General features: G+C 44.9%; 3 protein-coding genes across 5 annotated transcripts in view; 2 read left to right on the forward strand and 1 right to left on the reverse strand.

The window, feature by feature from the left end:
• Positions 1–1,199, forward strand: part of ANKHD1 (ankyrin repeat and KH domain containing 1) — a 119,290-nt gene extending 118,091 nt beyond the window's left edge. For all 3 annotated transcript variants that reach the window (XM_063088174.1, XM_063088177.1, XM_063088176.1), the window contains 2 exons: positions 273–437; positions 710–1,199. In XM_063088174.1, the coding sequence (XP_062944244.1) occupies positions 273–437; positions 710–769 (225 nt within the window). In that variant the 3' untranslated portion in view covers positions 770–1,199. The remainder of the gene's footprint in view (positions 1–272; positions 438–709) is intronic.
• A 5,588-nt stretch (positions 1,200–6,787) lies between these two features.
• Positions 6,788–8,717, forward strand: EIF4EBP3 (eukaryotic translation initiation factor 4E binding protein 3). Its single transcript, XM_063088179.1, has 3 exons — positions 6,788–6,973; positions 8,028–8,201; positions 8,363–8,717. The coding sequence occupies exons 1-3, from the start codon at positions 6,871–6,873 to the stop codon at positions 8,389–8,391; spliced, it is 306 nt and encodes a 101-aa protein (XP_062944249.1). The 5' UTR covers positions 6,788–6,870; the 3' UTR covers positions 8,392–8,717.
• Positions 8,718–9,283: 566 nt separating this feature from the next.
• Positions 9,284–15,985, reverse strand: SRA1 (steroid receptor RNA activator 1). Its single transcript, XM_063087301.1, has 5 exons — positions 15,925–15,985; positions 15,643–15,768; positions 11,022–11,212; positions 10,205–10,313; positions 9,284–10,053 (listed from the first exon to the last, which is right to left on the reverse strand). The coding sequence occupies exons 1-5, from the start codon at positions 15,983–15,985 to the stop codon at positions 9,842–9,844; spliced, it is 699 nt and encodes a 232-aa protein (XP_062943371.1). The 3' UTR covers positions 9,284–9,841.
• Positions 15,986–16,078: the final 93 nt, after the last annotated feature.

Consider the following 16,078-nt stretch of genomic DNA (forward strand, 5'->3'; position numbering starts at 1 on the left):
AGTTGAGGGTATTACATGTTTTTCATCTAATATGGGAAATTTCTTGATGATTTCATATTGGGTTTAGTTTTTTTCCTTCTCACTCTCTTCATCTTGAAAAACATTGCAGATAAAGATAAATACGTTTGGCTTCTCAACACTGTACCATGCTGTATTCACAGGATCCTCTGGAGTTTTTTGAATGAAGAGAAATTAGAGAGGTCTAAGTTGATATTATAGAATCGTTATTTATAGTCACTTCATGATTAAACCTTTTTTTCCTGCTTTTCTAGGGCCTGCCTATTTCCATGTATGGAGGCACCATAATACCCTCTCATCCTCAGCTTGCTGATGTTCCAGGAGGCCCTCTGTTTAATGGACTTCACAACCCAGATCCTGGTTGGAACCCTATGATAAAAGTTATCCAAAATTCAACTGAATGCACTGATGCCCAACAGGTAAAATGGGCTTAATGCTCTTTTGTTGTTCAGATTTGTCACGCCATTCTTTAAATTCTGTGGATAGTGAAAGTTCTGAATATCAGAAGTCATGACTGACTACAGTGATCTGAATTTTTTCAATATCAAGATGATGCTACTAAACATTTTATTTCATGTATATGTATTCTTCCTAGGCAGAAACAGTGAATTGCCATTGCATTTATATATTCATTTTGTAAATGTCTAAAGATTCCTAATTAGAAATTCCAATTTTTCCTCCCCCTTTTCAGATTTGGCCTGGCACGTGGGCACCTCATATTGGAAACATGCATCTCAAATATGTCAACTAAGTTAGAAGGTCTTTACTTTTTAGCCTTGTTTGAGAAACCTATGACCTTGGAAGAACCCTGGGGATTTTTTGTTTTAAATGTGCCTAACAAATTTTCTCTGAAGCTTTAGCAATGGAAATTTGATTATCCATTGTATAAGAACAGATTGATTTCCTATCCACCTGATTATGCTCTCTGGTTAGTTTAGCCATTTTGAACTTAAGATCAGATTTAGTACTTTTGGCTAAACATACTAAATGATACTTGTATGCAGAAAAGAATTAGATGATTACATGTTTCAACCTTTTACGGTGGTAAATACATGTAAAATTGTTTACATACTTAAAAGGAAAAAGTTGAGTAAATTTCTTGTCATATAGTGGCTCTACTTAATGTAGCCTGTATTAATGTGAAATATTTACCAGAATATTCAATAAAATGATGAACAGTGTTTAGAAGTGGGGTGTGATCCTTTCAGTGGTTATGCAGGTACCACCCAATCCACAATCATATTGCGTGAGATTGTTAATACTGTATTTGTAACAGGCTCTCTCACATTTTACACTTTAGAGTCCATTTTTAGATTGCCTTGAAAAAGCCCTTTTAAGACTAGTTACCTATTAATTCTGTGTTAGACATTCCTTGTTCCCTTGTTGTCTTTCATATCATTTTATATGTGAGAAAGTTTCAAGCCCTGGCAGTGTGTCTTATCTGACTTAAGAAAATAGGCCACTGATAGGTTTTACTCTCTATGGATCATGAGTATGTTAATAAGAACAGTTGGATTTAAATCAGATGTCACTGAAGAAACTTAGGGACACCTAAATCATCAACTTCAGGTTCTTTATGTGCTTCCTAACTTTTTTGTTTAAAAAATTTGGTTATAGGTGTTTTAAATTTTATTTGAGTTGGGACATAAGAGGGGGGTGGCTCCTGTCATTCTGATATATTGTTGATTTAGCTGAGTAGTGTTTATAAATGTTACTAATTCTGGGCTTAGTCCCATGACCGCAAGTATGAAGAGCCAGTATGTTTAACAAGCTAAACACAGGAACAATGGAATGGCCAAAACCGTAGGCTATGCCAAGAATCTGATGCAATAGAGAAGGAAAAATTATCCCACTGAAGTGTACAGTCATCAACTTGTTCATGTTTTAATATAGTTGAATTTCCTGGTCTTCTGTATATACAGTATAAAAAAGAAAACAAGAAAATGTTTGGGGCTGATAGAGAAGCCAAAACTCATATCAAGGCAAACGAGGATGCACAGAAAAAGAGTAGTAACTACAGGCCGAACCATACAAGCAGCACTTTTCTACTCTCATACCAACAGGAATTCTTAATTTTCTCTGCTCAGGTCCTGAAGCACCAGATCAGACACACCATGTTTGTTTTATGTTAGACATAACCTGATTCTTTTGTCTTCCATATTATCTTACATACAAAAAGCTTCTTTCAGTTCATTTCTTATTTTCTATCTTGAATGGATTTGGAAAGTATCACTTAGTGTTGAAGCTGCTGCCTTTGTAGTGGTAGAAAACAACATCACGTATTTTCAAGAGACCCCCCTGACCTTGTTGGGGGCAAAAGACCCCTTGGATCACCTACATATCTTGTTTCCACTTACCACTAACAAAAAACAAAATCACCTAAAATCAGTGAAATCAATGAAACTATTCTTGATAAAATATACACTAGTGAGATATAATGTTAAGTAAGTTATTCAGTGGGACAAAAAGGTGAGTTTTGTTCTGTTTTAACTATCTACAATACATTTTAATTGTCTGGAGGAGCCCTTAAATTCTGCACCTTGAAGATAGTGGAATGAGAAATTTTATCTCAGGTCAGGATCTAGAAGAACCCAAGAAGAGAAAGGAGTCAATTATGAGAAATCCCTAGGAAAATTAGCAAGAAACAGAAGTTCTGCAGTTGGGAGTAGTTCTTTAGGATACCCTCCTCCCTTCCCTCTTTACCAGCACTGCCTTTCTTTCTATTTGGATCCTGGTAGCCTACTCCCAACCCAGTTTCAACTGCTATAATCTCTTCTTCTGCCTTCCTCTTTCTGGCATTACTTTACTGCTATTTTACCTACCTGAACATTGGATAAAACCTAGCTCAGGTAAGAACTTAATTACTTTCAAAATATGTAAGGGATACGGGGAGAGGCAGCATGGGTACAGTAGAACAAGAGAAGCCTAAATTCTATTTTCATTTCTGCCACTTAAAGCTATATGATCTTAGGCAAGTCATTTCACCTTTCTGGGCTTCACTTTCCTCTTCTGAAGATGAAATTGGAGTTAAATGAACTCAAAAAATCCATCTAGTTCTAACACAGATTTTCTTTTTCTTATGAATGAGAAATATAAGGTATGGAAAACTAGAAGCCATTAGAATGTTTACAGTGCTGAAGTTTGAGAGCGCCTAGCATTAGTTCTCATGGAATCAAAAGCCTTCTGTTGTGGGGGCCTGTATTGATTTTGAGATTCTAATGGCGGCAAAAGAAAGCCTTGCACATCCATAGTGAGCCCTCAAGTCATTAAGAAACATCCTGCTAAGGCACAGACCAAATCCCATAAGAGTAATTGCTCTTTCAAGGAATAAAACTATATCATCAAGGTTTCTGGACCCATCTATTTCAAGTATTGTTCAATGTAATAAAATTCCACCACCAATAAAATTACTGATGTTTTAAGACCCTTTAATCTTATTGTGGCTACAGTGTGCTGACTTGCCCTTTTATAGGCCAGTCTGCTTCCTTCAGTCTGTGCTCTCAAAGGGGAAATCCCATCACCTCAGCTAACCAGACCGAAGAAGAGAGTTGGACAGCCAATGGTGGTCTCTCCTAACCAGAGGTAAGAAATCTCAGGACTTGGAACCATGGGTTCCATCTGTTTGTGTAGATTCTGGCCAAATCTTCCTCCCAACCTCAAAATTGGTATATGAGGGGACCAGCTTTAGTCTGGGTTAGCTTTTAGAAGAGGAAAGGCTGAGGGCCAGCCCGTGGCTCACTTGGGAGAGTGTGGTGCTGATAACACCAAGGTCACGGGTTAAGATCCCCTTACGTGTCATCTTTTAAAAAAAAAAAAAAAAAGAGGAGGAAAGGCTGGTTGTACTATAATTTCAAGCCAAACAGAGAGAAGTACTTAAATGTGGTTCTCTCTCACTGTTTAAGACCTTTGGACCACATTGTAAACCCAGGAAGAGGCAAACAAGCCTGTAGGAAAACAGCTTCTGCACATCTTGTTCCCTGAGTAGAAACCAAGTGTGGGTGGTTGTGACGTCTTCCCAGTGGACCCTGTCCTGGGGTGAGGGGCTCTGATAATGCTGCCTTTTCTATTTATCCTCAATGATTTGTCCTTTGCCAACAGGCAGGTTCCTTCAACCTTTACTCTCTTCCTGTAGGAAATGGGTGAGAGAAAGGTGGTTTTAAGTATCAAAAACTTGTATGATATGATTACCTCCAATAAAGAGCATGAGTCTGGCCTTCAAGACCTAATTTGGAATAGAAAATCCCAAATCAAATAATCTGATTGCAAACCTATTTTGCAATTACTTTTCACTTCCTGTTTTATTGTGATGGCATTAGTGTGAGCCCAAAGCAATTTGCCTGGTAGCAGAGACCTGGCATTTCCTTATAGGTTTAATCAGATCTCTGGGGGTGGGGCCTGGGCCTAGGTATTTTTTTAAAGCTTCCATATTCTGAGTAATTAGTATTGACCCTCTGATTTAAATTCTTGTTCCTTCTTCAAGGTTGCATACATAATGAATCTGGCTTTCTCTCTTAACACCAGCAACCTATTCTCCTGTTCCCCAGACCTTATAACACACAATATTTCCAGAAAAGTTAGCTGCAAGCAGTAGTCATTATATTAGTAGTATCTGCTGCTTTTGTTTTGTAGTAGAGATTAGTAGAAGGAAGACCTCACTTCATACTGATGCTTCTTGAAAACCTTTGACACTTCTCTCCTAGTTCTATTTCCTGCTGGTCTTTCTTGGTCTCTTTTGTTGAATCCCTTTCCTTCACTACCCAGTAAATAAATATTGTTGTGCCCAGGCCTCCTCTTACATTGTATCTTGTCCCTTGGTGATCCTATATCACACTCTTGGATTTCACTCCACCCAAATCTGAATCACTATCCCAGAGTTCTCCTCCTGAACTTCAGACCAACATATCTAGCTCTTTACTGAGCTCCATCTGGGCCTTCCACACACATTATTCATTTCCTAATATAAGGTATGCCCCCTTCTTGTTTTCCCTATTATATTAGTTGGTACTAGTAACTACAAACTCTCAAGCCAGAAAATTGGAAATTATCCTAGTTTATCTCACTTTCCCTCACCCCACCCTTAATCAATCACTTTATCCTTCCTCTGTGTATCTGAATCTCATCCACTACTCTTCATCCCCACAGCCACTGCCCTTTTGTCCACCTGGTTTCACTAGGCTGGACTCCCCACCTTCAGTCTCACTGTCCTCTACCCCATCCTCCCGCCTCCTATCAGACTCTTTCCTCAGCTTGCTTAAAAGCTGAGTTGTCATAGATGGCTCTCCACAATCTGCTCCCAAGCCTTACCCTCCAGCACTGCTAAGACACTTCATTTAAGCATGCACACTTTGTAGAAGGCTCAAAAACCTTTTCTGGAACAATAAAATACACATACCCTTGTTCCCTGAAGTATGATTCTGAGGACCTGCAGCATGTGCGTTACCTGGAATTGTATTAAAAATCCACATTCTCACCTCAGACCTACTATGTGAGAATTCTCATTTTAACAAAATCTCCAGGTGATTAATATGCACAGAGTTTGAAAAGCACTGATTTATAAAATACAAAAAAATTTTTTTAATTGAGTGAAGAAATTAGAGCTAAGGGAAATTCTGATGAAGCCAGAGGTGAAGTAATATTGATAAATGCATGCAGTCAGATGGTCTATAATTTTGGAGGGAGAGGGTGCAGTACTGATTTTGAGGAAGCCAAACAAGAGGACAACTTAGACAATATCGAGATTTTTAGTCTTTATAGGTACTAGTTTTAGTACTGAACTCTCCCAGCACTCTCTCAGGGCTATCATCACTGGGACTACATCAAAAAATCTTATCTCCAAGGCTAGACTCTTTCTGATCTTCTTTTGCAGAGAGCTAAAGACCAAGCCCTCCTCACCAGCCTCCCTGCCCTTTCTTAGTTAGCTGTGGCAGAGAGATCAAAGGGCAGGGCTCCTCACTGATGATGTCTTGGCTGTAATCTCCCCTACTTCCCAACTTTTACTCATCCTTTAATTAGTCCAGTTATCGCTTCTTCAAAAAGCCCACCTTGGGGCTGAGCCCGTGGTGCACTCGGGAGAGTGCTGCGCTGGGAGCGTGGCGACGCTCCCGCTGCGGGTGCGGATCCTATATAGGAATGGCCAGTGCACTCACTGGTTGAGTGCCGGTCACGAAAAAGACAAAAAAAAAAAAAAAAAAAAAAACCCACCTTGTGTCCTCCCTGGCCTTCCGCTTCCTGCTGTACTCCGGGTCTTCAAGGCACTTTTCATCCTGTACTGATTGTTTATGGGCGTTAGTACGCAGATGTGCTGAAGGGCCCCGGCCCTAGAATCAGATACACTCAGGTCTGAATCCCAGCTTCCCCTCGTACAAGATGTGTGACTTTGAGCCAGTGACTTACCTCCCTGCTTATTTTCCTGTTCGTAAAATGTGGCTAATAGTAGTGCTTTACTGTCCAAAACTGTTGAGAGAAATGAGTGTATTAATACAGGGCAGCAAGGCGTGCAGTATCCCACCTGCCCCCAACGCACATCTGTAAACAGTAAATAGCTGAGGGGCAGCCACATTCAGAGGCAGGTTGGCCAATACTGGGCCAGGGGGAACTCGGGGAACTGGAGGCGGGTGCGGGGGGTGGGGACTCGGAACCCCTTTCCAGCTTTCGCCAATCCTGGGGCTTGCTCCCAAGGGAGTAGGGCGGGACTATCAGGTTGAGCGATGGCGGGTGGCCCGCCCCGGGCGTGACGTTGCCCTAGTGGTGTTGCCAGCCACCGCACGTGGTCGGCTGAGTACGCTTTAGACTCTGTGCTACGCTGCGCGTCCTCAGCACCAGTCAATCGCCTTCCTGCTTCTCCCGGTCGCTATGTACACGTCCACGAGCTTCCGGATCCCCGGGGGCTGGGACCGGCTACCCGACTACTACAGCACCACGCCGGGGGGCACGCTATATGCCACTACCCCGGGAGGTCAGCGGGCCGGGCCAGGGGTCCGCAAGCCGGGAGCAAACCAGCGCGTGCGTGCTGTCGCTGGGTCGGGGTGGGGAGGTGTGGGCCTTGGACTCGTCCGCAGGCCCCTTTGCAGGATGTATCTTGGGAGGATGTTTGGAGTTGAGGCTCAGTACCCAACAACCTCGAAGTGATGCAACAAGGCCTTGATCCTAGCTTCCGGGTGGTTCTGGATTGAAATTCCTCTCTGTGGTCTGGGTTCTGGGACCCTTCTCACGCTCCCGCCCCTCGCGATTTTACCTCCTGGGAGTAGGAGCCGTGGCCTCAACAAGAAGCATCAGATCTTGCGGAGCGGCTACAGCAGTTGTAGGCAGGGGCTTTGGGTAACGTGCAGCTGTCTGGCGGCTGTTTGGGTGAGCAGCCTGGGATCACGAGCTGCTGGACTACCGACCCTGGGGTTCCTGCCACCTGGAGGCGGAGGGGAAGGTCAAGAATAAGGCGGGGCCCTTTAAGGACGCTATGCGACCAAGTTCTTCTTGGCTAGGCTGTGCTGCGTAGTTGGGAGGGGTTATTAAGAACAGTACGTCCCTGTGTTTCATGGTGTTGGGAGAACCTGTAGGAGAGGAGAGCCTCAGTGGTAGCACTAGGTGAAACCCTTCACAACAACTGCTATTTTGCTTCTTGATCCAGTTGAGGCTGGAGGGCTTCGCTCCCATCCCCGCTTTGTGAACCAAGGAAGTTCTAGAGCAGTAGAGGGGCATCCTGAAGTACCTGAGCTCCAAGTTTGGTGCTCCTCTTAGAGCCAAGACCTGAAGCTCCCCTAGACCTAAAGCCCCTGCCTGGACCAGCTGGGATGCTCCACTTGCTTTAGGGGCTTAGCCACATCTTGGGGTAGGCATGGAAGTCTTTTAAGTGATATGAAGGCTTGTCAGCTGAGATTCTAGCTGGGCTGCAGAGCAGATGCTCTTTGATACACAGGGAAATGTGATGCACCTGTCTCCAAAAACCCAGTGTCTGGGGCTCCAGTCACCTCTGTACCCAAGCCCCTCTTACCTCAGCCCCTAACCCTTGACAGGCACCAGGATCATCTACGACCGAAAGTTCCTGCTGGAGTGCAAAAACTCACCCATTGCCCGGACACCCCCCTGCTGCCTTCCTCAGATTCCCGGAGTCACAACTCATCCAACAGCCCCACCCTCCAAGCTGGAGGAGCTGAAGGAGCAGAAGGAGACAGTGGAAGAGATACCCGGTAAGGAAAGCAGGACCTAAAATTAAGAAATGCCCAATCCCTTGAGTTCAAATGCCACTGTAAAGTAGTGGGGGTTCAATTCCAAGAGGGGTTTCTGCACTCACACTGAGCCTGCATACTCTCAGACCAGCAACCAGTCCTCCTGCCTTTTCTCTCTCCAGATGACGCACAATTTGAAATGGACATCTAATCCAGTGCAGATGACCTCCATGTGTGGAGTTACAAGTATAGAGCGATCCCTCATGCTGCTGCTGCCACCACCTCTTCCTGGGGTATCCAAAGGCCAGCTTGACCTCATCTAATCTGGAAGGGAGTGACTTGCTGGTTCTGGGCCTCCTTTAGTTCTGAGGCAGCTAAATTACCAGGGACAGGAGTGGGCAACTTGCCAGGCCCTTAGCTCTATTTTCTCTTTGGTCTGTAGGCACTCCTCCCAACCCACAGCCCTCTATGCTCAGGGGCTGGGACTGGGGGATGGAGTATGTCACCTTCTGGCTGCTTAGTAAACATTTAAAGAAATGCCTTGGCTCCAGTGTTCTCCTCAATGCTGATCTTCCATCTCAGCCACACAGCTGAGAGCCTTGCAGGCCTAATTAAGTAAGGTCTGAGGGCCCAGGTCCTTTTCCAGCTTCCACCCGGCCCACCTCCAGCAGCAATTAGAGCCTGAGGCAGGATATGGGGGCAGGGTCCAGTAGCTGCCAAACCATAAACAGCAATAGCCTGGTCCTTGCCTAGGGCTGTTCCTGTCTTTCCAGGAAGCAGCCTTCCTGGAACTGGGCCTCCCCAATCCATTCTAAAGCAGGGCTCTTGGAAAAGAGGTGCTGTCCCAGCCTACAGCCATCACCAGTCTCACCCCATGCCTTTTCTGCCTCCCACTTTGTAAGTACCAATACCCGTTTCCAACATTAAAAACCTTGTACCCTCCCTTCTCACAGCATGGTATCTGCCTGCTCCACCCACCTCTGTTGTTCTCAAAGGGTTAAAAGGGGTCTTAGGGAAGCCCAAAACTGAGGCAGCAGCTTATTTAGTGAGTCAGATTGAGACATGTCCCCAAATTTCAGTAATTTGGTCTTTTTCTCCTTCAATTTATACAGCAGAAAGCCCACTCACTGTGGTTTTAATCTCTATAGCACCTATATACGTCAAGGGTGATACAGTGCAAACAGAAGAGTCTTTCCTTTTGAGGGAAAAATCTCCCCTTGCCATTTGAGTCTGTTCTCATGCTGAAACAAAACCATCCAGAGAAGGACTGCTCCACCCGGCAAGAGATGAGCTTTTTGGTAATTTTGGGGAAGGTGGCAGGCAGCAATTCGGTCATGCCCAGCAAAGCCCTTCATGATGAGTGGAGAAAGGAGAGCAGAGGTTTGCAGGGAGCAGGACAGTTGACACCAGAGGGGACTAGTTTGGCAGAGGAAGGGCTCATCTCCTACCCAGGGCCTACCACTGAGATGTTTTTATTGAAATGCATATGTTATGGGTAACAGGTATCCTCCTGTGGCCCAGGTGGGACCTCTTCCCAGAGAGATGGGTCAGGCCCAATAGGACAGACACTCTTCCTGGTGGTAAGAGGGAACTGAGTGAGAGAAGACCTCCATTCCAATGCATAGGAGATGATGTGAGATGAGTCTTGGGAACCCACAGGATTATGGAGTCTGTGGGAAGCCTGGTATGGTCTGGTTCTCCTCAGCTGTGGCTGCAGATTTCTCTTCACTGGCCTCTGTCTCTGAAGACAGACTCTTCTTTTCCGCAATTAATCTTTTAACTCCCACCATCCACTGACTGACTTCAGTCACGTGGTCAACCATGAGTGAGCGGTGGATGTCATCTGCTGCATCCCACTGGTGGCTTGAGAGCTCTGAGGAGAGACAGGGTTGAGCAAGCAGCCTTGTGTAAGAGACAGCTTCCATGCCTCCCCTCCCAATCAATCAAAATCTCGGCACCTACTGCAGCTCAGCCAATCATGGCAAGATGAGGGACTTAGGCTGTACCAAGGAACCCACCCATACCTTGCACCAGCAGAACCATCCTCTTCTTTACAGGCATTGACAACTTCCCTCCACCCCACTGTTCCTGCAGCAGTGCCAGGCGTCGGCTGATGTCATCACATACCTGTTTCTAAGAGACAGAAGCCCCCTCCAAATAAGTGCTGCCAGCCCAATGTGAGGGAGGGGGAAGGCAGCACCACATAGGAAGCATCTCCTTTTTCTGGCCCAGAAACTTTATACTTAATCTTTAGGAGTTCTGTTTTTTTACGCAAAGGTCAGAAGCCCCACTGAGAACCTGATGAAACCTACGGATCTCCTCCCAAGAAAAATGCATGTATGGCTAGAATATTAAAATTTCAGGGGCTTCTCAGACTCTCAAAGCTTATCCTATAGTGTTACTTTACAAATAAGGAAATTAAGACTCAAGTGAAATTACCATGCTGCTTCCCCTTTCTTTTAAGACATTCCTGAGATTGCTTGGCTTCAGAGAACTTAGAAAACACTAGAGATAGAAGGGGGTTTCTCTCTCTGACTGAGCACAATATAAAATTCCCTGTTATCAGTTCACTGATGGAAACTGAATTCAACTCTTTTTCCCACAAGCCTCTTCTACGACTGGCCTTCAGAAGTCCTGTGTACCCTCCTGAAATAATCTTCTGTTCATTTTTCTGGGAAGGCCTCAGCAGATTCTGAAGGGGTCCATACCTCTAAAAGGATTAAGAGCCATTGCCCAGAAGGTCAAAGGGTCTACCTTTGGGAGCCATACCCACATCTGGCTGTGGACGGGAGCCCTCTCCACCCCATTCCCACCCTCACCCCCTGGCGTGCCAGGGCTTACTATCGTGTGGCCACGGCATTCCTCCAGTGCTTGTTCCAAAGGTCTCAGCACATCCTCCATTAGAGCCTCAGACTCGATGACTGGGAAAGTTGTGAGTTCCACACTGGAAACAGGACAACTCCCCACAGTTGGGGGCCTGGGAGCCTTACTCAAAGGAGGTGGGTGCCTAGGAGAAGTCTCTGAAGTGGGGACTGGAAAGGTAAAGTAGGATCAAGCAGCATGGCATAAACAGATAAGCTCAATTCTAAATTCACCCCTTCTCAGGAGGCCTGCTCTCTGGGACAACTCATTCATTCAAAACTATATTTATGAAGTCCCTACTATGTGCCTGACAAGTGCTAGGCACTAAAGATAGAAAAGTAAACCAGACAAGTTAGGTTCCTGACCTCAGAGAGCTTAAATTCTAGAGGGAGGGGGGAAAGAAAACAAGAAAATTACCAAATTATGTTACATACTACAAAGAAAATGTATTATGTGATAAAGAGAATTATGTGATGGGGGACCTACTGAGACTAAGTGTTCTAGGAAAGGCCTCCTGAGGTGACATCTAAGTTTATCCCAGCTCACCCACTATGTGGCCTTCAGCAAATTACTTTTTAAATTTAATTTTATTTATTTATTTATTAAAAATGACCGGTAGGGCCGACCCCGTGGCTCACTCGGGAGAGTGCGGCACTGGGAGCACTGAGGCCGCGGGTTCGGATCCTATATAGGGATGGCCGGTGCGCTCACTGGCTGAGCGTGGTGCGGACTACACCATACCGAGGGTTGCAATCCCCTTACCGGTCAGAAAAAAAAAAAAAAAACCAGTAAGGGGATCTTAACCCTTGACTTGGTGTTGTCAGCACCACACTCTCCCATGAGAGCTAACCGACCATCCCTACATAGGGATTCAAACCCGTGGCCTTGGTGTTATCAGCACCGCACTCTCCCGAGTGAGCCACGGGCTGGCCCTAGCAAATTACTTTTAACCTCTGAGCTTGGTTTCCTCTTCTGTAAAATGGGAATATTATAGTAATGGCACTTATTTCACAGAATTACAATAAGAATTAAGACTATAAGTACGGTTGCTAGATTACTGTGTAGCAAAGAGTACTCACAAAGCTGTTTTTATTATTCAGTTGAGAATTAGTGGATGAGACAGGTGCAGCTATGAAGAACTGAAGGGACACGTAATAGCCAGAGGTAAGGGCAATGCCCAAGAGTCAGGAAATGTCTTAATTTGTTCAAGTGAGAGAAACGAAGCCTATGTGGCTGGAAATTATTGACACTGAAAAAAGTAGTATGAGCTTTTACTAGGTAGGCAGAGGTCCCAACCCTGGCCTTGGAGGAGTTTGGTCTTGAGCCTGATGCTACTGGGAAACCACTGGAGGTTTATAAAAGCAGGGGTGACCAAACTTATTTTTTTAAGATGTATGCTCTCTGAAAAACTGATGAGAACAAGTCAAGAATGGAGGTAGGGACACCAGCTGGGAGGCTGAGTAGTCCAGGAAAGAGAGAATGCTGACATAGACTAGGGTAAAGAGTAGATGAGAAATGAAGTGGTCTGTGAATTATTTAGGAGGTAGCAACACGACTTGGTGGACTGGGGATGACAGAGAAGTCAAGATGACTCTTGGTTTCTGACTTTAGTAAGGGGAACCACTAACTGAGAAAGAAAACCAGAGGAGAAAAGTCAAGAATTTACTTTTAGGCATCAATGTCCACAAGGATTATTAATTCATTTAATAATTTGGCCTCACAGTTACTTGACCTCATCTCCGATGATCAGTTTTACCCAGTCTACCTCAGCCTCTCCTTCCCCTCTGCCTCATTCACAACAACACTATCCAAAATCTGGTCACCTACCCCTTCTACCCTTCCAGCTCAGTTACTCAAATTTTGTGGTGCACTAAAATCAATTCTTTATTATAAACACTCTTAAATCCTTTATCTCTTCCCACTGTCTCACTTTCCTGGTTAAACCCAACTTATCTGCACTTGGGAGAAAAAACAGAACCATATTGATGGTTTTACACTTTAAATTTGTATTTAAAAGTTGCATTGCCTGGACACTATGCCTTATTTTTTCCATTCTTCAGAACAACTATTTTCACATCTCCTCTAAACTTTTCCACCTTCTCCCCCTTCCTTTTCCTGCTGTCTACTTCTGACTCTGCCTCATATGAGAAAACAGGAACTCTCTAGTCTTCCTATCACTAGTTCTAACCCATCTGCATCTGTTGCCACTTTTCCTCCAGTAATAGATGAAAGGTTCCTGCTTCTATCAAAAACCATCTCTCCAGCTGTACTCTGCATCCCAGTGTCTCTAAGCTTCCCTCCTGCAATTATCCCTTCTCTCCTGCATCATCAGTTCTCCCTCTCTACTGAACCATCCCATCAGCATGCAAACAGGTTGTAGTATATACTGTGAAAAACAACCCTCCTTTACTTCACATTCCATCTTCAGATACTGCCCAATTTCTCATTGCACCTTCACAGCAGAATTTCTTGAATGAGCTGTCTATAGTCACTCCCTCCACTTTTCACATTCTCTCCTCAGCCCATTCCATCTGAGTTTCTGTTCTCACCATTCCCCAGAGACTGCTCTTGTTAAGGTTGCCAGTAATTGCTATTTGTCAAATATAGTGGTCCCTTGTCTACCTTACTTGACCTCTCAGCAACATTCATCACTGTTTATTCATGATTTTACTCTCTCCTGTGTTGTTCTTTGGTCATTTCTCAGTTTCCTTTGCTGATTCCTTCTCACCTCAACTTTGAAATACTAGAGGGTCTTAGGGCTCTGTCTTAAGCCTCTTTAGGCCTCTATCCACATCCTCTCCTTAGATAATTTTATTCAAGCCCATGACATCTAATACCATCCAGATTACGGTGACTCATTTCTATAATTCTGGTCTAGACCTCTCCCCAAAAGAGCAGCCCAAACTTAACATGGCCAAAACAGAAAGCTTGGTTTTCCCCTCCCCCCAAAATCTTTATCCTGCAGTCTTCCAGTATCATGCAAAAAATTTTGGTTATATTGATTCCTCCTACATCTACGCATTCCTACTTTCTCCATAACATATCCCAAATACATCCAATTCCTACTGCCCTCACTACTCCCACCCTTGTCCAAATCATTAAATTGTGCCTGTATTACCATAATATTCTCTTAATTTGTCTTTCCATGTCTTCTCTAAAACCTTGTGCTCCACACAGCAGACACAGTGATCTTTTTAAGATGTAAATCAGTTGGTGGTTCTCAAGCTGGGGAGATTGTGCCCATAGGGCAAATGTCTGGAGACACTTTTGGCAATTACAACTGGGTGGGTGCTACTGGCATCTATTGGGTAGATTTCAGGGATGTTGCTAAACATCCTACAATGCACAGGACAGACTCCCACAACAAAGAGTGATGTGGCCCCACATATCGATAGTGCTGAGGTTAAGAAACCTTGCCTTTTATCATTCCTCTACAGTGCAAAGTGTGTGGAGAATGGAGGGATGCAGAAAGAACCAAACCTAAGCCCCTTTCTAGGGCCACAGCCAACTTACTGGCCTAGGAAGTTCTAAGGGAGAAAGACCACCCTCCTCTACTTAAACTTTTCAATGGCTTCTGACTTTACATAGATTAAAATACAAGTATATTCTGATAACAAGGTCGAAGGTTTGATCCCTGTACTGGCCAGCTGCCAAAAAAAAAAAAAAAAACCCGAATATAAACTCCTTATCTATTTCTAGTTTACAAAACCCACTATGCTCTAGTCACTGTGTACTCTTTCAGTCTCTGAATTGGCAGAATTTGTTCTCATCTCAGGACCTAAGCACTAGCTGTAATGCTCTCTTGCCTGATCACTGCGTGGCTGACGTTTAATGATTCAGATTTCAACTTAAACGTCAGCCCCTCAGACACCTTAGTTACCCAGCCTATCACATCACCCTATTTTATTTCTCTGCAGGACCCTTACCACTATTTCATCTGTCAGTCTGTCATCTCCAATGCTAGAATGTGGACTCCAGCGACCTTCTGTCTGTTCACTGCTGTCTAGTTCACCTTCAGACAGTGTCTAGCTCATAGTAGGTGCTCAATATATAACAGTGACTGACTGAATGAATAGCATGTTAAATGCTTATTATATACGCAAGTGAAGAAGTAGAATAGTCAAATGGATATACCACTGTGGGTTTCTGGGAAGAGGTCCAGGTTGGAAATAAAATGTGAAAATAATTTGAGAATAAAAACTGTATTAAAAGCCACAGATCTGGAAAGGATCACCTAGAATGAAAGCATAGAGAGAGTTGTCTTAAATCAATGTACCATTTATTGACCAGAGCAGCAGAAAGGGGGCTCGGAAAAGTGACTCCTGCCCTGAGACCCTTACTGGGGGTCCAACCACACTCCTCAGGGAGTCCTCCAAGGAGAGTAAAAGGCTCTCGACAGGCTTATCCTGGCACCGCCCATTTTCTTTAAAACAAATTTTAATTGTACACATTTATGGGGTACAACATGGTATTTCGATACATGTACATGCACATTGTGAAATGATAAAATGTTAACTGGCATATCCATCATCTTAAACATTTACCATTAGAAACACCGCCCATTTTCCACCCGTCTCCGCGCACTGGGTCCCCCACGCACCTCTGGGGGATCCATCTTGGGGGGCGGCGACTCTCTTGGTGAGGGGCGTGCGCTTGGGTCCGCCAGCCTGGATCTGCAGCCCGTATGAGAACTGCGGCGGGTCGTTCCACCCGCGCTCCTTGTTGCCTGCGAAGGCGAGGGGACGTATGAAGCGAGAACAGGACTGCCCCCAGAGGATTGCATTGAGGCTGAGGAGAGAGAGGGTCCGCACCCCGCGCCGTAACTGCCCCCAGCTTACGCCAGGGCGAGGACCCAGCGCTGGGGCCCGCCGGCAGTGCTCACCCGGCTTCACATACAGCTCCGCCATCTCCACTTCCGCACGGCCAGCGTGGCAGCGCGTCATTTCCGGGGCAGCAGCTCACTCGAGCCGGTTGGGGTGCGTCCCGGGCCAGGCAGCTTCCCTTGGAGGCCTTGAAGTTGGAAAGTTGTTCACAAC

Source organism: Cynocephalus volans, chromosome 2, assembly GCF_027409185.1.
Source record: "Cynocephalus volans isolate mCynVol1 chromosome 2, mCynVol1.pri, whole genome shotgun sequence".
In the NCBI taxonomy this organism is placed as follows: Eukaryota; Metazoa; Chordata; class Mammalia; order Dermoptera; family Cynocephalidae; genus Cynocephalus; species Cynocephalus volans.

What these genes read in the sequence shown, in the direction of transcription:
- SRA1 (XM_063087301.1), bottom strand. Translation starts at nt 15,985, where the DNA reads ATGACGCGCTGCCACGCTGGCCGTGCGGAAGTGGAGATGGCGGAGCTG. An exon ending in GGAGCTGTATGTGAAGCCGG is followed by an intron (nt 15,769 to 15,924) that starts GTGAGCACTGCC and finishes TCGCCTTCGCAG; the next exon opens with GCAACAAGGAGCGCGGGTGG. An exon ending in CCAAGATGGATCCCCCAGAG is followed by an intron (nt 11,213 to 15,642) that starts GTGCGTGGGGGA and finishes TTACCTTTCCAG; the next exon opens with TCCCCACTTCAGAGACTTCT.
- EIF4EBP3 (XM_063088179.1), top strand. Translation starts at nt 6,871, where the DNA reads ATGTACACGTCCACGAGCTTCCGGATCCCCGGGGGCTGGGACCGGCTA. An exon ending in ATATGCCACTACCCCGGGAG is followed by an intron (nt 6,974 to 8,027) that starts GTCAGCGGGCCG and finishes AACCCTTGACAG; the next exon opens with GCACCAGGATCATCTACGAC. An exon ending in GACAGTGGAAGAGATACCCG is followed by an intron (nt 8,202 to 8,362) that starts GTAAGGAAAGCA and finishes TTCTCTCTCCAG; the next exon opens with ATGACGCACAATTTGAAATG.